Below are 25,474 nucleotides of genomic sequence, written 5' to 3'. Positions count from 1 at the left end.
GAGTCAATTATTAAAGAAGTAATAATGCCGCATTTGAATAGCAGTAAAAGGATTGGTCCAAGTCAGCATGGATTTATGAAGGAGAAATCCTGCTTTACTAATCTTCTGGAATATTTTGAGGATGTGACAAGTAAAATGGATGAAGGAGAGCCAGTGGATGTAGTGTATCCGGACTTTCGGAAAGCCGTTGTTAAGGTCCCACACAGGCGATTAGTGTGCAAAATTGGAGCACATGGTATTGGGCGTAGGGTATTGACATGGATAGAGAATTAGTTATCAGACAGGAAACAAAGAGTAGGAATAAACGGGTCCCTGTCAGAATGGTAGGCAGTGGCAACTGGAGTGCCGCAAGGCTCGGTGCTGGGGCAGCAACTATTTACTATATATATTAATGATTTAGATGATGGGATTAAAAGTTACAGCAGCAAATTTGCAGATGATACAAAGCTGGGTGGCAGTGTGAACTGTGAAGAGGATGCTAGGAGGTTGCAGGCTGACTTGGACAGGTTGAGTGGGCAGATGCATGGCAAATGCAATATAATGGAGATAAATGTGACGTTATCCACTTTGGCGGCAAGATCAAGGAGGCAGATTATTATCTTAATGGTGTCAGATTAGGAAAAAGGGAAGTGCAACGAGACCTGGGTGTCCTTGTACACCAGTTACTGAAAGTAAACATGCAGGTATAACAGGCAGTGAAGAAAGCTAATGGCATGTTGGCCTTCATAACGAGAGGATTTGAATATAAGAGTAAAGAGGTCCTTCTGCAGTTGTACAGGGCCCTAGTGAGGCCATATGTGGAGTATTGTGTGCAGTTTTGGTCTCCGAATTTGAGGAAGGACATCCTTACTATTGAGGCAGTGCAGCATAGGTTCACGAGGTTAATCCCCGGGCTGGCGGGACTGTCATATGACGAAAGACTGGGCCTGTATTCACTGGAATTTAGAAGGATGAGAGGGGGTCTTATGGAAACATATAAAATTATAAAAGGACTGGACTAGCTAGCTGCAGGAAAAATGTTCCCAATGTTGGGGGAGTCCAGAACCAGGGGCCACAGTCTAAGAATAAAGGGGAGGCCATTTGAAACTGTGATGAGAAAAAATGTTTTCATGCAGAGAGTTGTGAATTTGTGGAATTCTCTGCCACAGAAGGCAGTAGAGGCCAATTCACTGGATGAATTTAAAAGAGAGTTAGATAGAGCTCTAGGGGCTAGCAGAATCAAGGGATATGGGGAGAAGGCAGGCACGGGTTACTGATTGTGGATGATCAGTCATGATCACAATGAATGACGGTGCTGGCTCAAAGGGCCAAATGGCCTCCGCCTGCACCTATTTTCTATGTTTTGTTAATACAGAGGAATTGCAGAGTTGAGGATGCAACCCATCACGCAAACAAGCCACAAGCCTACCCCCCCCCCCCCCCACCCCCCAATAAACTCCAGCTACATGTCACGTTGCCTCAGGAAAGCAGCCAATGTGATCAAGGGCCACTCACACCTTGGCCATTCTATCTTCTCCCGTCCGGCAGAAGATACAAAAGCTTGAAAGCATGTACCACCAGATTCAAGCCAATTTCTTCCCTACTGTTATCAGTCTCTTGAATGGACCTCTCATAAGCTAGGGATGACTTTCTGGATCTTCCCATCTACCTTGTTGCAGACCTTGCACATTGAACCAGGCCCTACAGCCACTATATCCATGACAACCATCAGGTAGCTGATTGTACTAATCTCATACAAATGCTGGAATGACCTACTCCTGTTTTTGTATTCCTAACACACACAGCTCAGGATGTCAGGAAGATTGAAAAAGAACACTTAACCCGGTAAGCAATGACTATCTGACACTATGTTTGGGTTTCCAAAGCTTGTACATTGTGAGGGAAGACTCAATGAAGCAAGGAGTGCTAAAGGTTTTATTTTCCTGAGTCATGATAAGTCAGAATTGTGAACCTTAATTGAAATGCACACAGGCATAAAAAATAGAAATACACATTGGTTTTTTAAATCCACTGAGGCTTTTCCATTATCGAATTGGAATTCTTCACCAGCACTTTCCATCGCAAAACCAGGATCTCTTGTTTTTTTCAACACTCTCAAATCTATCACCTGCCCGCACCCAAACCCTCATCACTGACCCCCTCTGGTGTGCAAAATTGCTAAACTTTACAACTTAAAAGTAACATTAGCAAATTTGCAGATGAGACAAAGCTGGGTGGCAGTGTGAGCTATGAAGAGGATGCTATGTGGATGCAGAGTGACTTGGACAGGTTGGGTGAGAGGCGTGGCAGATGCAGTATAATGTGGATAAATGTGAGGTTATCCACTTTGGAGGCAAGAACGGGAAGGCAGATTATTATCTGAATGGTGTCAGGTTAGGAAAAGGGAAATTACAACGAGACCTGGGTGTCCTTGTACATCAGTCACTGAAAATAAGCATACAGGTATAACAGGCAGTGAAGAAATCTAATGGCATGTTGGCCTTCATAAAGGGAGGAATTGAATTTCGGAGCAAAGAGATCCATCTGCAGTTGTACAGTGCCCTGGTGAGACTGCACCTGGAGTACTGTGTACAGTTTTGGCCTCCTAATTTGATGAAAGACATTCTTGCTATTGAGGGAGTGCAGCGTAGGTTCACGAGGTTAATTCCCGGGATGGCGGGACTGTCATATGATGAAAGAATGGAGCGACTGGGCTTGTATTCACTGGAATGTAGAAGGATGAGAGGGGATCTTTTAGAAACATATAAAATTAAGGGATTGGACACGCTAGATGCAGGAAAAATGTTCCTGATGTTGGGGGAATCCAGAACCAGGGGCCACAGTTTAAGAATAAGGGGTAGGCCATTTAGAACTGAGGAAAATCTTTTTCACACAGAGAGTTATGAATTTGTGGAATTTTCTGCCTCAGAAGGCAGTGGAGGCCAATTCACTGGATGCATTCAAAAGAGAATTAGATAGAGCTCTTAGTGCTAGCGGAATCAAGGAGTATAGGGAGAATGCAGAAATGGGGTACTGACTGTGGATGATCAGCCATCATCATACTGAATGGTGGTGCTGGCTCGAAGGGCCGAATGGCCTACTCCTGCACCTATTGTCTATGTATCTAACTTTTGCCAGTTAGTCATTTCACCTCAATAGCAATTATTTATCTGAAGGCTCTGGAAGAGGCTCACCCTGTGTTACTGTAGGGACAATAATATTGTCAAACTCTTCCATGCAACTGTAGAGACAATATTATTGTACGTGTGTGAGGCATGGACTCACCCGAGCACTGTCCAAGTCTCTCGATGGTGTCTACACACGAATGGTCAGAAAAGTTCAAAATGTCAGTTGGAGGGACCACACCACCAACGCCCAGCTCCATGGGGAGCTTCCATCTCTGACCGAGAAGATCAGGTGAAGAAGGATGAGGCTCGCTGGTCATTGCCACTGCCATCCAGAAACACCAGCAAACAAGATTGTGCTGTGGGAACCCACCCATGGAAGACGGAACCCGGGCCCACCAAACAAGACCATGCTGAAGATGTCGATGGAAGACGCATATGTAGAGACACAAGTGGAGCTGGCCAGCTGCATGGAGGACGGAGATGTGTGATGCGTCCATCACCGTGCCCGTTGGAAACCAGCACCACTGCGTCGCTAATGTTTTCAACGATTTAATTAATTAAAAATCAATTAATTAATTAGTTAATTAATTTTAACTGTGTTATCAAAGACCATGGGCATTTTGCCAGTAAAGCTACTGTGCAGTGATAAAGAGGAAGAACCATGTTTGGTATTTTTCCCAGATGGTGTTCAACTACTTCTGTCAATTGATATGATGATATTGACAAGTTTGACCTGAACTTGCTGTCAGTTGATCATTGAGTTCAATTATATCAATTGTTCAGTCTTTGTTGGTGAGCCGGGTGTGGCTGGTAAGACAAGATCTGATGACGCACTCAGACAGTGGGGGGGGGGCACAGGAAAGACTCTGAGGCAGCTGCATGTACTGAGGCTGCCTTGCATTCTCTGACCCATCCTGTCGATTGCCTTCAAACCTGATGCAAGCCCTTGTGTTTAAAGCATACCAGAATGTCTGTCCCAGGCCCAAGGTGGCCTTATGCAACCACTCTGCAAAGGAGTTGGTATAGCTTTCTGGAGCTGTCCATAGAGATTAAGTAGCCTGTCTGACACATCTGTTCATGGCCGAGATGACAACTAGACCACCCCTGTCCAGAAGGATGGGTGGTAAACATGTTTTTAAGGAGAAGCAAGGTCAGCAAAGAAGTAAGAAAGACATAAAATAGCATATTTATGATGGGAGGAGGCCAACATAAAATATTCACACTGGAATAGACCAGGTTGATAGCTTGCATCTGCTCTTTGAATGTTGCATAATTGTATAATAGGAACATGATTTTGCACTGTACTTGAAATTTTACCCCATGTCACTTTGCTAACAAAATTACTATATTTTTCAGATAACAGGGCACCAGATTGGTGGAGTGATTTATTTTTCTGAAGTTCTGGGATTCGATGAAGTATTCCAAACAGCTGTCTCCTTGTCACTTCTGAAACAGCCACAAACAAGTGAAAACACTGCACTTTATTAATCCTTAGGAATACTTAGATGGGGAGAGTTGTAGATCATGCTTTTCAAGTGACGATAGGCACTTCTCACCTAAATTTCTAATGCTCAATTTTAAATGGACAATTAATTATCATAGTTCAAATTTTGAACAATTTTTTTTAAGAGGGGTTATCCAATCAAATTGGGAAAACATGTCAGGGTTTCTTTATTTGTGTACTTGAATGTTAAGAAGTAAAAGTGCCAATCTTAAATTTGTGGGACAATTAGATGCTCTTGACCTATTTAAGAGTGAGAAGATGTGTAGTGGCCTGGCATTTCTATTTTTATTGACATTTCTTTCGGAACACGTAAATGGAGAAATGTAATGGTGCATCAATACATTTTAATGCTCGATACTCCATATGCATTTACGTTGTACTTCAGCAAAATGTATTATTATGTTACACCACACATAAAGTTTTTTTTAAAGTCCTGAAATGACAAGAACAATCATTAACTGGCCTTCCTGACCTGCACTTTTTTCTATCTCACCATTACACCCTTCAATAAAATAACAATGACAGAACATTCCACGTGCACCTAACATACTGGGCTGCGATTGCCAGAGGCACTGCATAACAGCCAAGCCTCCCTAAAGATGACCACTCCAAAATCACAAAAGAGTTAATGACAGCAGATCTTAGACATCATCTCAAGAACGGTTTTTCCTTAAAGAAAAGGTGTATTATTTCAATAAAATGTATATAGTTTCAAAAATCAGTCTGGACTGAACTCCTCTGTTGAAATGTGATACTGACTCATTCACACAGGGTCTACTAATGTTTTTACAAACAGATGCTAGTTTGCTGAGGTGCCCATTTAGCCAAAGCTGCATCCTTGGAAGTTTCCTGACCTGAAACTCACCTGTCCATTCTCTCCACAGATGCTGCCTGAACCACTGAGTCCCTCCAGCACCTTGTGTTTTACTCAAGATTCCAATATCTGCAATCCCTTGTGTCTGCATTTGTATCGATCTGGGTTAAGACATCTGATTGATCAGCTGATCCCCAAATGACCAAGACAGCTAACTAGATATAATTTTCACTATACTTCCCTTAGAGCTTTGAATATTAGAACCAATTTTGTTTTACTGATTTTGCTTAGTTTATTTTAGAGATACAATGCGGAAACAGGTCCTTCGACCCACTGAGTCCAGCTGACCAGCGATCCCCGCACACTAGTTCTATCCTACACACTAGGGACAATTTAGTCTTTACCAAAGCCAATTAACCTACAAAGCTGTACGTCTTTGGAGAGTAGGAGGAAACCGGAGCACCTGGAGAAAACCCACATGGTCACAGGGAGAGAGTACAAACTCCATACAGACGGTACCCTAAGTCAGAGGTATCACAAAATGCTGGAGTAACTCAGCAGGTCAGGCAGCATCTAGGAGAGAGGGAATGGGTGACGTTTCGGGTCGAGACCCTTCTTCAGACCCTAGGTCAGGATCGAACTCGGGTCACAGGCGCTGTAAGGCAGCAATTCTATCACTGCAATTCTATCATGCTGCCCTTAAGTTGTTGCACAATGGATGTATTGATGAACAGTGCAATAACCAAATCTATCCTTCATACAAATATTATTGTGGTATGTATTATGTTTCCCTAGGTTTAATATCTCATTCACACGATGTGACCTCAGATAATATAGCTATCATTACTGACAAAACTGTGAATTTGTGCAGAAGTTTCCTAATTGGAACCTGAACTCGCATCATTCGGATTCAGAGGCAAGAGATGTCAGCACTATGCCATGGAAAAATCAATACAATTATACTTTAACCGAATATAAAAACTGGACTGCCCCAACGACAATAAACAAAATTATGTAACAAAACTGTCCCTTTTTAAAATAAGCATCATTAAAATGAATAAGATTATAACTACTATCACTTGTCTTAAAAGCACACTTCTTGCAATGCTTTGAGTATGCTGGCCATCAGAGTACAGAGAAAGCATGGAACTCATTGCCAGCGCATTGGTTGAAATGTATCCGTGCTTAAAATTAAAATAATATGAGAACACTTCCATGGCTTTGATTTTCCTTGTTTCAATGACTTTGCACCCTTCAACTCCTGTGTCTTGTACAACTTCAACTTGCTTAACTCCATACTTGACAGTGTACCTTCAGACTGAGGAAGGGTCCCAAACCAAAATATCGTCTATCCATGTTCTCCAGGGATGCTGCCAGACCCGCTGAGTTACTCCAACACTTTGTGTCTATCTTTGGTATAAACCATATTATCACATATTAAAATAAACCACACAAAAGCAATTTTACTCCACAAAATTAAGTTTGGAATTTGGAATGTCACAAACCTCATGGACAACCAGCCTCTGTAGTCTCTTGTCTCTTAATGGACATCTCAGCAATAAACCTGAAAGTTGCTCCATCAACATCGCTCAGGAAATGTTGATATCATCACACATGCAACATTTATACTGTTTTGGGAGTATGGCCTTGGGAAGGTAAATGACTTCCCCTAGCTAGTGAAGTAAACTGAAGATAATTAGAGCTTTGGTTAGGAAGGAACTGCAGATGCTGGTTTAAACTCAACCCGAAATGTCACCTATTCCTTTTCTCCAGAGATGCTGTCTGACCCGCTGAGTTACAGTTTTTTGTGTCCATCTTTGGAGCTTTGATGATGGGGGTTTGTCTTGGGTGACAGCTCTGATGTTGGTTCAATTGTTCTGCCTGTCAATTTCGTGATTTTTGAAGAGATAACATTGATGATACATCTCTATGTATTTTAATTATACCTGTATCTCGCCATACTTCTGGATATGACAATAAATTTCCAAATCTTTCCATTGGTTCTCTGTCGGGAACCCTGCAATCTCTTTTAGCCCCACAAATTGCCTGAGGGTCATTAGGGTTTTCCTTCTGGAAATGTCGCCTTTCCATTCCCTCCACGATCTCTTTGCCTTTAATTTTTTTTCCTTCAAACCCCAGCTCTTGAGCCAGTCTTTTCATCATCCGCACTGCTCCTTATTCGAACTTACGACAAAATGTTCTCCATAACATTTAGGACTGAGATGACTTGGATGAAGGGATTAAAAGTACCATTAGCAAATTTGCAGATGATACAAAGCTGGATGGTAGTGTGAACTGTGAGGAAGATGCTATGAGGTTGCAGGGTGACTTGGATAGGTTGTGTGAGTGGGTGGATGCATGGCAGATGCAGTTTAATGTGGATAAGTGTGAGGTTATCCACTTTGGTGGTAAGAATAGGAAGGCAGAGTATTATCTGAATGGTGTCAAGTTAGGAAAAGGGGACGTACAACGAGATTTGGGTGTCCTAGTGTACCCGTCACTGAAAGGAAGCATACAGGTACAGCAGGCAGTGAAGAAAGCCAATGGAATGTTGGCCTTCATAACAAGAGGAGTTGAGTATAGGTGCAAAGAGGTCCTTCTGCAGTTGTACAGGGCCCTAGTGAGACCGCACCTGGAGTACTGTGTGCAGTTTTGGTCTCCAAATTTGAGGAAGGATATTCTGGCTATTGAGGGCGTGCAGCGTAGGTTTACTAGGTTAATTCCCAGAATGGCGGGACTGTCATATGTTGAAAGACTGGAGCGACTAGGTTTGTATACACAGGAATTTAGAAGGATGAGAGGGGATCTTATTAAGGGGTTGTTCACGTTTTTCAGTCAGAGAGTTGTGAATCTGTGGAATTCTCTGCCTCAGAAGGCAGTGGAGGCCAATTCTCTGAATGCATTCAAGAGAGAGCTGGAGCTCTTAAGGATAGCGGAGTCAGGGGGTATGGGGAGAATGCAGGAACGAGGTACTGATTGAGAATGATCAGCCGTGATCACATTGAATGGCTGTGCTAGCTCAAAGGGCCGATGGCCTATTGTCTACTGAGATGAGGACAAACTTTTTCACTCAGAGTTGTGAATCTGGGAAGGCAGTGGGGGCCAATTCACTGGATGTTTTCAAGAGAGAGTTAGATTTAGCTCTTAGGGCTAAAGGAATCAAGGGGTATGAGGAGAAAGCAGGAGCGGGGTACTGATTGTGGATGATCAGCCATGATCATAGTGAATGGCAGGGTGCTGGCTTGAAGGGCCGAATGGCCTACTCCTGCACCTATTGTCTATGTTTCTTTACCATCACCTGGAGGGGGGGGGTGACATGATGTGTTTGAGGAGCTCCATGAATGTGTGCTGCTGCCCGGGGCACGACACACACGCTCAGCACTACTAGGCCGCGCCGCCGCCGTCGCCGTCGTTGCGTTGGCAGGTCCTGACGCAAGTTGAAGCGTGGCGTTGGCAGGTCCTGACGCAAGTTGAAGCGTGGCGTTGGCAGGTCCTGACGCAAGTTGAAGCGTGGCGTGGCGTGGCGTAGCGTGGCGTGGCGTGGCGAGGCGAGCAGCGGCGCCAGGGCGGGAGGGAGGGAGGGACGGACGGACGGACGGCGGGCGACTGTCTACGCTGTTCGCGGATCCTTGCGCAAGCGCAGGGGCGGGCCGGGCCGAGCCGAGCCGAGCTGAGCACGCCGCTCCGTACGCAAGGGAAGGTTCGCCGCCACCCGCCCCCCGCCAGCCCGCCGTCTCGCTGAGCCGAGCCGAGCCGAGCCTGGGCCCAGGGTGGGAGCGCAGCGCAGCGCAGGGCCGCGCCGTCAGCAACAGCAGGTAAGCGCGGCTCGAGCGCGGGCCGTTTCCAGCTGCAAGCTTCACCGCTGCCTCCACAACTACATGTGGACATCATCCACAGTAACTCCTGCCTTTGTAACCCTCCCCCGTGTATAAAATCCCAGCCCCTACCTACTCAGGCGACCGGGTTTATTTACACACATCCCTGGGCCTTCCTCGGCTTTGATGTCACGGTGTTTGGCTTCAATTAATGTTCTGTACGTGTGGCTCAGTTATCTTTGTTCTTTTGTTGTTGTGTTGCTTCCATTGCCATCTTTCTGGGTGCACAGTTGGCCCTGTGGTGCTCTTGTTAAGCCAGGGGTACTGTGTGTGAATAATTTTAGGTTTAGGAAACAACTATTTGTGAAAGTTCATGTTTTATGCTTCTGGATGTGAGTTGATACTTATGGTAGGCCTAGTTTTTTCAAAAATTCATTCAGCTTGATCTACAGTATACAAACAGATCTTTTGCTAATTAATGTTTCTAATAATTTGGGATGGTGTGTAATGGATTAGATATTTTCAGAAAATAACTCCCTTAACTCTTGTGAGGTTGGGTGCTGATACATCTATACTAGGCAGTTTTATTCAACTTGAACCTGCATTTGTGTTATTGGGCTCAGTTCACAGTTTGATTAGTTTTTGCTCCAGAGTCTAACATCTGCAGTCACTCGTTTCTTCGAACTTGGGGATAGTCAAATTGAGGTACTGTTCTATATATTGTTGAAATGGTGGATAATTTTAGGTTTCCAAATAAATTGGGTAATAAAAGTTCCTGAAGAATATTTTCATCCTGTCTAGCACTGTAAATCAGGGTGACAGCCGAGTTCATTCAAAACATATATGGGAATAATATTTGTGAGAAGTTGGTTAAATGGATGGTGGAAGGAGTTACTGTTAATTCATTAAAATAATTTAAAACTAACTTGCCCTTTCTCACTTTCACAACCTGAAATGTCTGCTCTGTTTCTATTTCCACAGACGCTGCCAGATCTGCTCATTGTTACTATTTTTGGTCCTGATGCAGGGTCTCAACCCAAAACCTTGATCATCCCTTTGCCTCTACAGATGCTGCTTGACCCTCCCACCCCCAAAATCTTCCAATAGTTTTATGTTGCTCCATTAATTGAATTGCTGCACATTGATCTTAGTGTTTGTGAAAAAATAGTTTGCTGCAGTTGCTTTTATTTATAACCTAGAATGGGATTGAAGATGTACACATAATGACAGTGTATCCCCATGTTCTGAAGGTCATGAAAAGCAAGGCATGTCAGGTCAACTAATGGAATTTGAGATTAAAAAATAGACTGTTGGAAGAAGGGTGGATCAAGCAGCATCTGTGGAGGCAAAAGGGAGGTGTTACTGTTATGGGTCATGACCCTGCATCAGGACTTTGGGAGTGGTGGGGGAGAGGGAAACTGTGATGGCCATATCATTTAAACTACTCTTCCCATTTCCACATTGATCAACTGTCCCTGGCCTTCACTGCCACAATGAGCCCTAATGCAAACTGGAAGAATAAAACATCATATTTTGCTTGGGTAGTTTACAACCCAGTGGTATGAATATTGAATTTTCTAATTTGAGGCTACTCATTCATACTTCCCATGTTCTTTTTCCACTCCCACTAGTCATCCCGACTTCGCTCTCCCTTTGTTCACCTTTTTCATCACTTCTCCCTCACCCACCTGGCTCCATCCTCCCCCCATTTCCCCTTTTGTGATTCCACCTATCACCTGTCAGATCCTATCCAGCTGCTCCCCTGAACTTCTATACACTGACCATCATTCATCTCCCCACTGTCCCCTCAATCCTAATGCAGGGTTTTGTTGATATGTTCCTTTTTTCATTTCCTTCCCCAATTTTTGCTTGACCTGATGAGTTCTGTTTTTGCTTCAGATTCCAGCATCTACAGTCTCCTGTTTCTTTGAACTTGGGGACAGTCAAATGACCTGCTGTTCTACATTGCTGTTGAAGCAATCACCACAAAGCTCCACATAGTTCCTTCCCATCTTCTGAGTTGGACAATCCAATGTTGAAAACAGTGAGGGTAATATGACATTAACAAGTTAAGGAGGGAAGAATTCATGAGCGAATCTTGCTTCCCACCCTTTGACCTGCAGTTTAAAAACTGTGTGTCGTTTAGAGATACAGCGTGGACAAAGGCCCTTCGGCTCACCGAGTCAGTGTCGTCCAGCAATCCCCACACATTAACACTATCCTACACACACTAGGGATAATTTACAATTTCACCAAGCCAATTAACCTACAAACCTGTACGTCTTTGGACTGTGGGAGTAACCCAGAGCTCCCGGGGAAAAACCCACGCAGGTCACGGGAAGAACGTACAAACTCCCTACCGACAGCACCTGTGGTCAGGATCAAACCCAAGTCTCTGGCGCTGTAAGGCAGCAACTCTACCGCTGCGCCACCATGCCGCCCGTAGTGTGAGGATTGGATTGTCTTTGATATCCCATGGTTGATTATGGGATCTTGATTCATGTTATTATTCACATATGAGTGCTGACTTTTCTTTTGTTGTCAGCCTTTGGTTTGACAACCGATAACTCAGCGTTATTGTCTTTTGCTACTCCTGTTTCTGTATGACCAATATACATTCCAATCTTTCTCCCCATAGGGGTATCTTATTTATCTAAATCCAGAAGTTTTAGTTCTAAATTGATGGGTCAAAGATATAGAGAATGCACTACTGCCCAACACCAGAGCCAATATAGTGGTATTCAAGAACAGATTATTGGGTTTTTTCCCTCCATAGCATGATAGTTGCATTCCTAAGAAACATTGCATTATAAAAACAATTGTATTAGTGGAAAAAAGGCGGCTAGGGGCTAGAGTGTTTTCGACTCGCAATGACTGATTATTACTGCAAGATTTTCAAAACTAAGTGTTTTTTAATTGTTATAAATGAGTTCTGTTGCTGCAAGCTAAAAATAATAATGGCTATATGTTACATTGTTTAATCATATCAATAAGAGTGATTGCTTGTCAATTTGCAATGGCCTCCCTTGGTGACATGAGCCGCCCGTGATCATGGTATCATCACTGTGGGGAGGTTCCATGTAGACAGTTTTCGTTCCCCCAAGGCAGACAGCTTTTTTCTACTTGTCAATTTCCAAAGGAATTCTTGCGGATCTCTAGTTGCAAAATCAAAATTGTGTTCATAATACAAATATTTAAATCTTTAAATATTTCTCCCCTCACCCCAACCCGCGTCGTCGTCCGTCCTCCCCAACCCGAGGAAAAAGGACTGATTATTTACTATACCTATAAGAAAATAACTGCAGAAGCTGGTACAAATCGAAGGTATTTATTCACAAAATGGATAAGGCTACCAGGAGCAAAAAGGCATTGTTCAGCCACACTTAGGATACTGTGTGCCATTCTGATTCCCACCTTACAGAAAGCATGCTGTAACAGTAGATAGAATGCAGAAGAGATTTGCTCGGATATTCACAAAAAGCTGAAGTAACTCAGCAGATCAGGCAGCATCTTGGGAGAGAAGGAATGGGCGACGTTTTGGGTCGAGACCCTTCTTCAGACTGATGTCAGGGGGGCGGGACAAAGGAGGGATATAGGTGGAGACAGGAAGATAGAGATCTGGGAAGGGGGAGGGGAAGAGAGGGAGAGAGGAACTATCATACCACTGGGCTGCAAGCTGCCTAGGCAGTGGTATGAACATTGACTTCTCCAACTTTACTATACCTATGCCCCTCATTACTTTATAAACCTCTGAGAGGTCACTCCTCGGCCTCTTACACTCCATTAAGGACAATCCCATTCTATCTCTCCTTGTAACTGATCCCTCATTTCATCATCATCATATCATATATATACAGCCGGAAACAGGCCTTTTCGGCCCTCCAAGTCCGTGCCGCCCAGCGATCCCCGTACATTAACACTATCCTACACCCACTAGGGACAATTTTTTTTACATTTACCCAGCCAATTAACCTACATACCTGTACGTCTTTGGAGTGTGGGAGGAAACCGAAGATCTCGGAGAAAACCCACGCAGGTCACGGGGAGAACGTACAAACTCCTTACAGTGCAGCACCCGTAGTCGGGATCGAACCTGAGTCTCCGGCGCTGCATTCGCTGTAAAGCAGCAACTCTACCGCTGCGCTACCGTGCCGTCCAAACAAACAATATCTCCAAACAATATCCTAGAGTCTCGACCCAAAACGTCACCCATTCCTTCTCTCCAGAGCTGCTGCCAGTCCCACTGAGTTACTTCAGCTTTTTGTGAATATCCGAGCAAATCTCTTCTGCATTCTTTCTAGTGTTACAGCATGCTTTCTGTAAGGTGGGAATCAGAATGGCACACAGTATCCTAAGTGTGGCTGAACAATGCCTTTTTGCTCCTGGTAGCCTTGTTCTGTGCAGTTGTAGCTTGGTTGGAATCGTACAGCCACTCAGGTGACCATTTATTCAGGTTAAGTTGCAGACTTAGTTAAAGAAGCAGTATTTGGAAAGAATCTGCTTCATTTATTTATTGATTATTCCAAGGACAAAGGGAATTGATCCTTGTAATTGACATTTAAGTTTGGATTTTAATGTGGAATTCTAGAAATTGTGTTGTATGAAATTCTTCAGGTTTCAATGTCTCTTACACACAATGGGGGACATCTAGAAGGGTGTCAACCTGAAACATCGCCCATTCCCTCTATCCAGCGATGCTGCCTGTCAGGCTGAGTTACTCCAGCATTTTGTGCACATCTAATACAGCTTGCCTGTCTTTTACAGACAATAATTTTCTTTTTAAGGAATCCTCCTGTTTCTTATATTGACTAAATTATATTTTTCTTTGTTGCAACCTTTTGATGCACTGAGTCATATATTGACCAGTCAGGTTCAGGCACTAGCTTCTGCTTTGTCAGCTGATCTCAGGCTGGGTAGCATCTAGAGCATTAACATTGATTTTGGAGCTGTGGCTTGGAAAAGAGAGTGTTAATCAGGGGTCACGTAGGTGATCCAGTATGGCATTCTAATATTTCTTACCAGGGAGCTAAAGATCATGTTTTTACCATGCTGTTTGTACATATTTTTCAGGAGTGGGGGAGGAGGCAGTGGTCGGGAGAAGAAGAACCTCAAAACTGGCACAACTTTCTACCAAATTGACTATTGCATCTTAGTGGAAAGTCTTTGACAGTTTTTTTTCTGTGATTCCCTACAGTCTACATGCATGAGTGGTTCAGATTCGTCAATAGCAGGTTACTTTAATGAAAGGTAGACACAAAATGCTGGAGAAACTCAGCAGGACAGGCAGCATATCTGGAGAGGAATGGGTGACGTTTCGGGTTGAGACCCTTCTTCAGCATTTTGTGCCTACCTTTGATTTAAACCAGTATCTGCAGTTCCTTCCTACACATATTACTTTAATGAAAGCTTGTTTACTTAACTTAAAGTTAAGGATGATTAACTTTGGGTTATTGCACAGAGCAGCTGACTATTTCCAGCAAGGGAGATCATTAATGCAATTTTGAGGGGTTTTACTTTGTTCTACGTATAGTGACATGCCTAAATGATTTTCTATGGCAGCATTGCTAAACAGTGTGTGTACTTTGCATTGTCTTCCTCACAGCCTGCTTTGGAGCTGGATGGAGTGGGCTTTGAAGAGAAATGACTGACCAGGAGAATAACAATAACATATCTAGCAACCCCTTTGCAGCACTCTTCTGTTCGGTGGCTGATGCCAAACAATTTGCCTCTGTCCAAAAGCAGCAACCCCCAGAGGTCCCAACAGGTAAGCAAACTTTATCGTCTTTGAGACAGTCTGCTTCTCAGTTACACGCAGATTTTTGAAAGCAAGGTTTGCAAAACCTGTGAAGGGTAATAACCTCTGTGATCCTTCATTTCTCATCTTGGGAAATGTTAAAATATGAATTTAACATCTGCTTTAGAAAATGTAGGAAGCTAGTAGGTCCAATTAGCTGCCTGCCTTTTCAAGTATATTCACACATGGTGATATTTTTTCATGTGAATGCAAGTTGCAGGTGAAACTCAGTCTTTGTCAACATGTGTTCATCTGTTTATCAAAATCTCGCATTGATTCTCAGTAATTTGATGTGTTATATATAGTGCAAGGATCAGGGAAACAGTGTAGCAGGACGTGTTGCTCATTTCTTGATGAATTAGTCACGTAGTGCAAGAGTCAAACATAGCAATCTGGCTGCTTTCATAGTTTTACTGATCTCAGTGTCAAATTACTCATAGTTGTGGTGTGATTCATGACAATTTGTCAGACCTGACGTGGCCAGATGGGAGATTTCTCAACTTTTTGTAAATGCAGCCTTGAGGCATGAAGCCACCTTTGGTTGCAAAAAGGGTAACCATCATCTTTTGCTTCCTTATTTAAAATAGGCAATATCACCACTTTATCAACACCTTTAGTGATTGTAACTTTTGATTTCTTAAATTATCTTGTAATTTGGCAGGTGCTTGTTCACATATTTGATGGCTCAATTGTAATCATGTATTGTCCTTCCGCTGAATGGTTCGCACACAATAAAAGATTTAGTTCCTCTGTCCCTCCCTTCCCCTCCTCCTTTCCAGATCTCCCTCTATCTTCCTGTCTCCACCTATATCCTTCCTTTGTCCCGCCCCATATCCTTCCTTTGTCCCGCCCCCCTGACATCAGTCTGAAGAAGGGTCTCGACCCGAAACGTCACCCATTCCTTCTCTCCCGAGATGCTGCCTGACCTGCTGAGTTACTCCAGCATTTTGTGAATAAAAAGATTTTCAATGTACTTTGGTACATGTGACTATAAACTAAACTAAACATTTGTACCATCATTGCTAATTGAGATTCTAAAGTGGTACACTTCAACCTCATGAAGTATCATGTGTTTCACGGAATTAAAATGTGCTGTCATTGATTTATATTGATGTGTTGTAACCCAAAATTTACAATAAATCAGTGTCTGTACACTTCTCACCTGGAACCTGAGGTTTTCTCAACTGATTGAAGCTGTGGTTATAAATGTTTAACTTTGCTGGCCAATTAGTAGGCGAGGGAACATAATTTCATAAACATTTTGTTCCCTCGCCTACTAATTGGCCAGAAAAGTTTGCATGTTGATGTAGAATTGTAAGAATGTGTGGATTTGGAAAACTCCTGACAAGATGACTAATGTTCACACAACTGATCGAGGGGGAGGGTCTCTGTAATGTCCTTCTGGAAGAGTATTAATAAGCAATCTTCAGTGCTGAACAGCGAGATAGTTGGAGAACATTGTATAATGTTTTTAAAAAGAAAGTTGCATCTGCCTCTAGAAAGAAAAGGAAAGACCGATGATTACCAGTTTGGAAAGCTATAATTGAACCTTTAAGAATCTGGATTTTCCATCGGACAAATTATGAGAAATAAATTTTATCAGAGGCAGTAAACAATGGATATTGAAAAACATTATTTTCAGTAATATTTTAGTCTTTGTTTGGAGTTTGGGCATATTACTGATTTTTATCTGAATTGAAGTTAGAATGGTGAAAATCAAGCAGAAGATTAGAGTGACAGGGTTTTACAGCACAAGAAACTGGAGCTTTGGCCCAATTTGTCTATGACAACCAATTTGCTAATCAAGCTTACCTGTGTAGAAACAAGGAACTGCAGATGCTGGTTTACAAAAAAGGAAATATTGTGCTGGAGTAACTCAGCTTGTCAGGCAGCATCTTTGAAGAAGATGGGTAGGTGATACTTGGGTCGGGACCCTTCATACTGATTGTAGCAGATGAGTTGGTGGAAGGGGAAAGCAAGGAGTGGAGAGAGGCAGGACAAAGCGTGGTAGGTAATAGGTGAACATAGGCAAGGGGAAGGGAGGTATTGATATGCAGACAATTGGAACAAAGGTCAGAGATTAAATAGAAGGTTTAGTTTTGAGAAACAGCGTGGACACAGATCCTTCAGCCCACCGGGTCCGCGCTGACCAACGATTACCTATACCCTAGTTGTATCTTGCTCTCTAGGGACAATTTACAGAAGCCAATTAACCTACAAACCTACGCATGTTTGGAATGTGGGAGGAAACCAGAGCACCTGGAGAAAATCCATGTGGTCACAGGGAGAACATACAAAATCCGTACAAACAGCACCGGTAGTCAGGATCAAACCGGATCTCTGGTGCTGTAAGGAAAAAATCTTCTACTGTGCCGCTGTGTGGACATAGTGGGTGTGAGAAAAAAAGTTTCACGGTAGTGATTGCCAATTTAAAAGTCAAAGATTTGTAACTATAGGATATATGTGGAAGTGAGTTGTGTGGGATGGGGATACATCTGATATTGATCCTAAGTTTACGGTAGACACAAAATGCTGGAATAACTCAGCGGGTCAGGCAGCATCTCAGGAGAGAAGGAATGGGTGACGTTTTGGGTCGAGACCCTTCTTGAGACACATTTTTTCTTACACATTGATCCTAAGTTTACTGAATATGGAAATCTTCATCTGTAATTTGCACCTAATGAAGTCAGCTAACTCCGCATAAGAATAAACTTGTGTCATTTTAAACCTGAGTATTTATCTGGCAGTAAGCTTCAATCTTTTGTGATTGTGCAAGTGTCAAGCCACCCCGAATCTACAGAAGAAGTTTACGACAGTGAAGAATCTGACGTCAGTAGTATTGGGAGCATCGAAAATGACTCGGTTACAGACACCAATCGTGCATTTCGTTCTCAAAGGGAAGTATGTGAACAACTCAACATCAACCACATGCTTCAGCGCATCTTTCTTATTACCCTTGACAACAGTGAGTATTAAGTATGTTTATCTTGTTTGAACAATTTAAATTTGATGCGCCAGTGGCAGTATGACAAAATATATTGTAAGTAAGATACAAAGTTTTCAACCCTAGTACTCAGAAAAGTATTCACTGCTGTTGCTTGCATCTGTGCAAGGCTGCCAGTTTGCTGTTGAGTTGGGAATACTTTAAAACTATGGTATTGCAATTATTAAATTGGTATATTTCAAAAGCTGAGAAATCTGCAGATCTGTGGGTGTAAATACATTTATTGATGTGCAGAAATGCTCTAATATTGGTCTATTGTCCTGGCACTTAACCTTGTGAATTAAATGTTTCTTTATGAATCCAAGCAAATGGAATCGTTACTTTTCATCTTGATTTTCAGTAGCATAATGGCAATTGCTATTAATGTGTAGTTCAGTGACAATCTCTAAATTTGTCTATGATATTTAGTCTATTCTCAAGAAAAAATCACTTTATACTACAATATAGGAATGGAAGCCTATATAAATAGTCCAAGATAAAATCTGAAACTAAGAAATACTTTACAGAACAACAACATCTGTGGGGAGAGAAACAGAGAAGTATTGTTTTGGTCATTCACGTGCTAAGAAGACAGTTTGCCAGACATTGCCTAATATCAAATCGAAAAATCTGTGCAAGATGATTTGACAAATGTAGCATTCTTAGATGAAACACATGAGTTTGGATTCAAGCTCTCGGCCATATCTTTCCTACATATCATACCTTGGTCTGTTATGGGACCATTGATTAAAAAATATATTTCTGCGTCTCCTCCCACAGCCCCTCAATATTTTCAAATCGCATTCTCTTTCTTTTAAATGGTTTCTCATATTCCACATCCTGCTGTCCCCTCATTGTTTGTATCATGCCCTAAAATCATGTTCCATGCCGTGTCTTCTTGTATTCCACATCCCATCCTTAAGTTATTTGTTATTGGTTTATGTATAGTTTCTTTATATTCTCTGTATGCAATTATTCCCTCTTCTTTTATTTTTTTCCCCTCTTTAAATGCAATATTTTGTTGTTGTTGTAATCAACCGCATGAGGCCTGTTCAATAACTCAACTTCTGATGTGACATTGAGATTAACGTTATTTTAACATATTTTGTAGGTGACCCGAGTTTGAAAGGAGGGAATGGAATTCCACCACGCTGTGTTTTTTTGGAGGATTTGGCTGTGGACCTGGATGGGCAGGACTGGCTTGACATGAACAATCTTGAACAGGTATAAATAATTGGCAATACCTTGTCCTTTTCACTATTTGGGTGATTTCTTGAAAAGAGTTGACACATGTGTATTTGGACACTAATTGCTAGCCATTTAATTTAGAAGGATGCAGATTTATGGCACTTAAACTTCAGGATCTAATTAGCTGGTCTCAAATGCAGGGGTGGGTCCAAAAAGAAGATAGTGGTAGTCAGGAAAAAGTATTTGGGTGGGCTTACCGTGTTGTGAGGTAGGCTCAGTGAGCCAGCTGATTTCTTCCTGCCCATCAGTTTTGTACATTGGGTGTACATTTTCTTCACTGCCATTTGATTCTTTAACTCTCATACCAGCATCCTCTATTGTCACACCACTCACCTTCCATTCGCAACAAGAATCTCTTTTTGCAATAAGTATTCATGGTTTTTTTAAAACTTGTTATATTCTAGAAACAGCACATCTGGAAATTGTACCAACAGTGTAATCGCCTTCAAAGAGAAAGTTCCTACATTTTATATTATGATTCATTGTTTTACACCACGCCTGCCACTACAAATGCTGTAGAAGAATTTGAAATTCTTTCCGTGTTTTTACAGGATAGACCATCTCTCCTCGTAACTTGACCTTCAAATTTGGGAATATCCTGTAACCTCTTGGACTGCTTTCTAAACAATGCAACACCTGTTCAATAATAAGTGCAAAGCTGAGCACAGGACATTAAATTTGGCCTGAAAATCAAATGCTGAAATAAAGGGGAAGACAGGACAAATTCAGATGTGGTGCACCCTTGTAGACTGTTTACAGACTCCCTGACCAGGGAGAAGTAAAACCTCCCAGAGCAGTCAGGAAAATAGCTGAAGAAATTCTACTCTAACCCTTAGAGGCTGCTCAGCAAAGCTTGAAGTGATTAACCCCTTATGTGCAATTAAAGTCCTCTTCCCTCAGGCACTTATCAAGTTTCCTTTTACATATTGGAACAAAACATGCCACATTATGGTATATTTTTGTTCCAAAAGGTAATATTTGAGAAAGGTAAGGCTAACTTTGTTTCTACATGAAGGTAGACACAAAATGCTGAAGTAACTCAGCAGGACAGGCAGGATCTCTGGAGAGAAGGAATGGGTGACGTTTCGGGTCAAGACCCTTCTTTGTTTCTACATGTATGCCTTCCCATCCTATTATCTGTATCAGCCAAATGTATTCAACTCTTTTTATTTTATATATCTATATTCCTCTGAGTAGTTTGTCTTCAAATGGCCCTGACTCCTAAACAAAGCTTTTAAGGCTTTATGAAATTTTGCCTTCTCCACCGTTTTGAACTCTATTGCAATTTGCAGGCTAAAGTAGACTCCAACCACTATGTAAATTTGCCAAAGTTTATTTTCATCCAGGCTTGATTTAATCCATGATGTAGTAAGAAAAAGTTAGTAATCATTTATTTCCCTAATGGTAAACCATACATTTCTTTCTTCTCACTGCTCATTGCTACTTTGCTGCTACTGATGTGATTGAGAACTATTTTACTTTCTATATACCATCTTACTCATAATTTCAGTGATGAGAAGGAAATGGAGGTACGGTGGTTAGGTTTATGCTTGTGGCATGCTGATACCGATGAAAAGGCAGCATACAATGACGACTTGGAGTCATTTTTATCCAATATCGAAACAACTCCTTCCCTCTATTTAGCATATCTGCACTCCTTCATAATTTGTTTAGTCAGGGTCTAGACCTTACTGTAATGCCGCTGTGGATTTTGCAGTTAGCTTTTGTGTCCCATGATTCTGATCTGTAAATTAATGTTTCCGCATATGTAATTAGAAGGTTGGCAGCAAATCTCAGTCTGCGGGTGCTATGCAGCCTCTCAAAATTGATTTTCTTTGAGGAAGAACTGCTTGATGTGCATTTTCTGCTTAAATTAAATGACTGTCAAATGAGAATTTCAAACAATCAATTTTATATACTGCTGTTGAAAAATAGAATAATCCACTGCAGTCATGACCCAAGTATGAAGTCACTGATTTTTTTTTTAAAAACAAGTTTTTAATTTTTTTTTAGTTTTTTTAATTTTTAATTTTTTAAAGCATATGTACAAATAATAATAAACGACAAACTGGTTATAGAGTTCTTACATAGCTTCAATTTTTAATTTTTAAAGAAAAAATAAAGATGAAAAGAGACTGAAAAAAAAAAGACTATAAACTAATAGAGAGAAAGCAAAGAAAAAAGAGAATTACAAACATAAAAATTATGGGGATAGATCCGGGAGTTAGTGAGTATAGTTGTATATCCAACCCTAAACTCAAGTTTTAACTTTAGTTTTAAATTTTAGTTTTGTGACAAACCCATTTACTTTTTTAAAAATTCAATAAATGGAGACCATATTTAAAAAAATAGATCTGGTTTGTCAATTAAGGCAAACCTTATTTTTTCCAAATGCAAGGTCTCGGTCATTTCCGTAATCCACATTTTAGTTGTGGGGGTTACTGTTTTTTCCCAAAATTTAAGTATTAATTTTTTCGCAGTTATTAAACTGTAGCCAAGAAAGCGTCTCTGACTTAACGTAAAGTTTGTAATGTGTTCTGATACTCCTAAAATTATTCATTTTGGATCTAAATCCAGTTGGTTATCGATAATTTTGGAAATTATTTTTAAAATATCGATCCAAAATTTTTGCATTTTTGTACAAGTCACAAAAGTGTGAGTTAAATTGGCTTCTTGAAATTGACATTTTTCACAAATAGGAGAGATACTTGGGAAGATCGTTTAATTTTGTCTTCGAATAATGTAGTCTGTGTAATATTTTAAATTGTATTAATGAATATCTAGTGTTTAACGAGCATTGATGTATGTGTTGTAAACTTTCGTCCCATATGTCTTGCGTTATGGGTTGAGCCAATTCGTCCTCCCATGCTCGTCTATATGATTCTGATGACGGAATGTCAGTATCTAAAAGAGTGTTATAAATATAAGATATTAATTTATTTGTATTGTAGTAACGGTTCAAGCATTCATCAAGAATTCCTGGGCCTCTAAATCTATATTCTTGCGTATGTGATTTTACATAATCTCTGAGTTGTAAATATCTAAAAAAATTATTAGCATGTAATCCATACTTCTGTTGTAATTCCTGAAAAGAGAGAAAAGTTCCCTTATGATAGAGGTCTCCCACCATTTTAATTCCATAACTTTTCCATTGAATGAATCCTCTATCTGAGACAGACGGTTTGAAAGAAGGGTTATTTGCAATGGGTAGGAAGAAAGATAAATTACTCAATTTTAAAGTGAGTTTTAATTGTTTCCAAATACGGATAACACTATGTATAATCGGATTTCCTCCATATGTTTTTTTATTCAAAGTTATTGGGGCGAATAAGATCGCACCAATGTCAAATGGTAAGCAATCCTCCTTCTCCAACTTTAACCAATCTGGTTGCCGATCAATGTCGTCCAGCCAGAAGGTTATATTTTTAATATTAACCGCCCAGTAATAAAATAGGAAGTTTGGTAAAGCGAATCCTCCATTAGTTTTAGACTTGCATAAATGTGTTTTATTTATTCTATGGGTCTTATAATCCCAAATAAAATTAGTAATAATTGAATCAATTTTTTTGAAATTTTTTTTTGGAAGGTGTATCGGGATTGCTTGAAATGAATATAGTAGCTGTGGGAGGAAGATCATCTTTATAGCATTAATTCGACCAGCTAGTGAAATGGGGAGTGTTTTCCAAAATTGGATATTTCTATGTAATTTAGTAACTAAAGAAGGAAAATTTGATTTAAATAAAGAAGTATATTTCCTAGTCACGTAGATTCCAAGGTATTTGAACTTTTCATAGGCAATTTTAAAAGGGAATTGTTGAAGTATAGCCGGATTTTGTTCCGTAATTGGCATGATTTCGCTTTTGTACCAATTAATTCTATATCCGGAGAATGAGCCAAATTGAGTTATGAGATTTAGTAAATTCGGAATGCTAATTTCAGGATTTGTGATGTACAATAGTACATCATCCGCATACAAGGAAATTTTGTTAATTGTATGTTTAGTGTTATAGCCGTGAATGTCTGGGTGTGATCTGATACTCTCGGCGAGTGGTTCTATAACGAGGGCAAATAAGAGCGGAGATAATGGACATCCTTGTCTACAATCTCTGGATAAGTGAAATTTTGGTGACAACATTTGGTTTGTCAATATTCTAGCTGTTGGAGTTTTATATAAAAGTTTCACCCATGAGCAAAAGCTTTCACCGAGTTGGAATTTTTCCATCACGGAGGAAAGATAGGGCCATTCCACTTGATCAAATGCTTTTTCAGCATCTAGCGAAATGATTGCTAAGTTTTCGTTTAATATTCTATTTGAGTATATTATATTGAACAAGCGTCTTAGGTTATAGAAAGAATATCGTTTAGATATAAAGCCTGATTGGTCAGGGTGTATTAATTTATCAATAACTAAACTTAATCTGTGGGCTAAAACTTTAGCTAATATCTTCTGATCAGTATTTAAAAGAGCTATGGCTCTATACGAACCAGGATCTTCAGAATCCTTATCTTTTTTAGGGATAAGTATTATTGTTGATTCAGTCAAAGTTTGTGGTAATATCTGTTGTTTAAAGGCGTAACTATATACAGTTTGTAAGCGTGGGGAGATCAAGTCACTAAATTTTTTATAAAATTTATTATTTAAGCCATCAGGACCAGGAGTCTTCCCATTTTTCAAGGACTTAATGACCTCTTCAATGTCATTCGTAGTTATTTCTGCGCCCAGCAAATTTCTCTCATCATCATTTAAACCAGAGAGGTTACATTTCTGCAGAAAGTTTTGCATATTCACAGGGCTATCTATTATGTTTGATGAGTATAATGCCTGATAAAATTGCAAAAATCTCTCGTTAATATCCTTGGGTAATTTAAGCAAGTCTCCGTTTTCTGATCTGATTTTATGAATTGTGGATTCTTCTTCTAATTTACGGAGTTGTCGAGTTGATGTTTGTTTAATCCATGAGCTACTTAAGGAACCTTGTGATACGATCAAAACTATTCTTTTGAGAAATTTAGAAAGCATCATGCTTTATGAGCAAGTTTAGGAGCGAGAAAAGTGGAAAACATCTAGAAACAGAAAACTGCAGATGCTGGTTAATACATAAAAGGACACAAAGTGCTGGAGTAACTCCACAGGTCAGGCACCATCTCGGACGACATGATTGAGACCAAAAACGTCACCTGTCCGTGTTCTCCAGAGTTACCTCCTGAGTTACTCCAGCACTTTGTGTCCTTTTGAGAAAAAAAATCTGTTTCAGCCTCAATTCTTTTTCTGTTTTGTTAAGAATACAGTGACTAGTTTTGTTCTGGTGCAAATACAGTGAAACATTTTATTCTGGTGCAGTCCTATAAGTACCTATTACATTTTAAACTAATTCAATGATGGAATTATGATTAAAGCTCAAATATTCTGTAATTCATATTTTGTGCAATTCAGTTGTAACTTGAACTGACAGATATTATCTGGAAATTGTACCTTTCAGACTACATTGCACGAGCCAAGTATTAGTAATGTTGTAAGCTAGGATCGGTATTTTTTGCCTTTTATGATGGATAAGGAATTCGGAATAATGGGAGTGAAATCGATTTAGAATTTTGACCTTGTGCCTTTTGTCTAAAGTCAAAGATGACTAACATTAACTTTAGATTATTATTTATTTTAACAGGCTTTGTTCAATCGAATGCTGATTCCAGAACCAGGAACTCGTTTGATCTGCATGACACCAACAAACATTATGAATGTAACCGCTGATCGAGATGCTGGAGAGAAGGAAGTCATGAAATACCTATTTGCTTGTTTCCAAAGAGTAAAAGGGGAGGTATGCACATGCAAGTGTTGCTCCTGTCTCTGGAGTGTAGTAATTTTCCTTTATGTCATTCAGTTGACTATTTGAGAGGAATAGATTTGGTAGATGCACAGTTTCTTGCCCAGAGCAGGTGAATAGAGGATCAGAGGAAATAGATTTAAGGTGAAGGGGAAAAGATTGAATAGGAATTTGAGGGGTAATTTGTACATGCAAAGGGCGGTGGGTGTATGGAACAAGCTGCCAGAGGAGGTAGTTGAGGCTGATACTATCCCAACGTTTAAGAAACAGTTAGACAGGTACATGGATAGGACAGGTCTGGAGGAATATGGACCTAATGCAGGCAGGTGGGACTAGTGTAGTTGAAACATGTTGGCTGGTGTGGGCAAGTTGGACCAAAGGGCCTGT

At 40.7% G+C, this 25,474-nt stretch overlaps 2 protein-coding genes across 2 annotated transcripts in view; both read left to right on the top strand.

The window, feature by feature from the left end:
• LOC144608720 (Na(+)/H(+) exchange regulatory cofactor NHE-RF3-like) overlaps positions 1 to 6,561 on the top strand; it is a 37,671-nt gene extending 31,110 nt beyond the window's left edge. Inside the window, exons 12-13 of the mRNA XM_078426751.1 lie at positions 1,785 to 1,824; positions 4,464 to 6,561. Of these exons, the coding sequence (XP_078282877.1) occupies positions 1,785 to 1,820 (36 nt within the window). The 3' untranslated portion in view covers positions 1,821 to 1,824; positions 4,464 to 6,561. The remainder of the gene's footprint in view (positions 1 to 1,784; positions 1,825 to 4,463) is intronic.
• Positions 6,562 to 9,028: 2,467 nt separating this feature from the next.
• ube4a (ubiquitination factor E4A (UFD2 homolog, yeast)) overlaps positions 9,029 to 25,474 on the top strand; it is a 41,366-nt gene continuing 24,920 nt past the window's right edge. The window contains exons 1-5 of the mRNA XM_078426513.1: positions 9,029 to 9,240; positions 14,843 to 15,004; positions 17,811 to 17,999; positions 19,129 to 19,241; positions 24,929 to 25,081. Coding sequence (XP_078282639.1) covers positions 14,881 to 15,004; positions 17,811 to 17,999; positions 19,129 to 19,241; positions 24,929 to 25,081 — 579 coding nt within the window. The 5' untranslated portion in view covers positions 9,029 to 9,240; positions 14,843 to 14,880. The remainder of the gene's footprint in view (positions 9,241 to 14,842; positions 15,005 to 17,810; positions 18,000 to 19,128; positions 19,242 to 24,928; positions 25,082 to 25,474) is intronic.

Source organism: Rhinoraja longicauda, chromosome 32, assembly GCF_053455715.1.
Source record: "Rhinoraja longicauda isolate Sanriku21f chromosome 32, sRhiLon1.1, whole genome shotgun sequence".
NCBI classification, from domain to species: Eukaryota; Metazoa; Chordata; class Chondrichthyes; order Rajiformes; family Arhynchobatidae; genus Rhinoraja; species Rhinoraja longicauda.
This window is presented reverse-complemented; position numbering and strand designations above follow the sequence as displayed.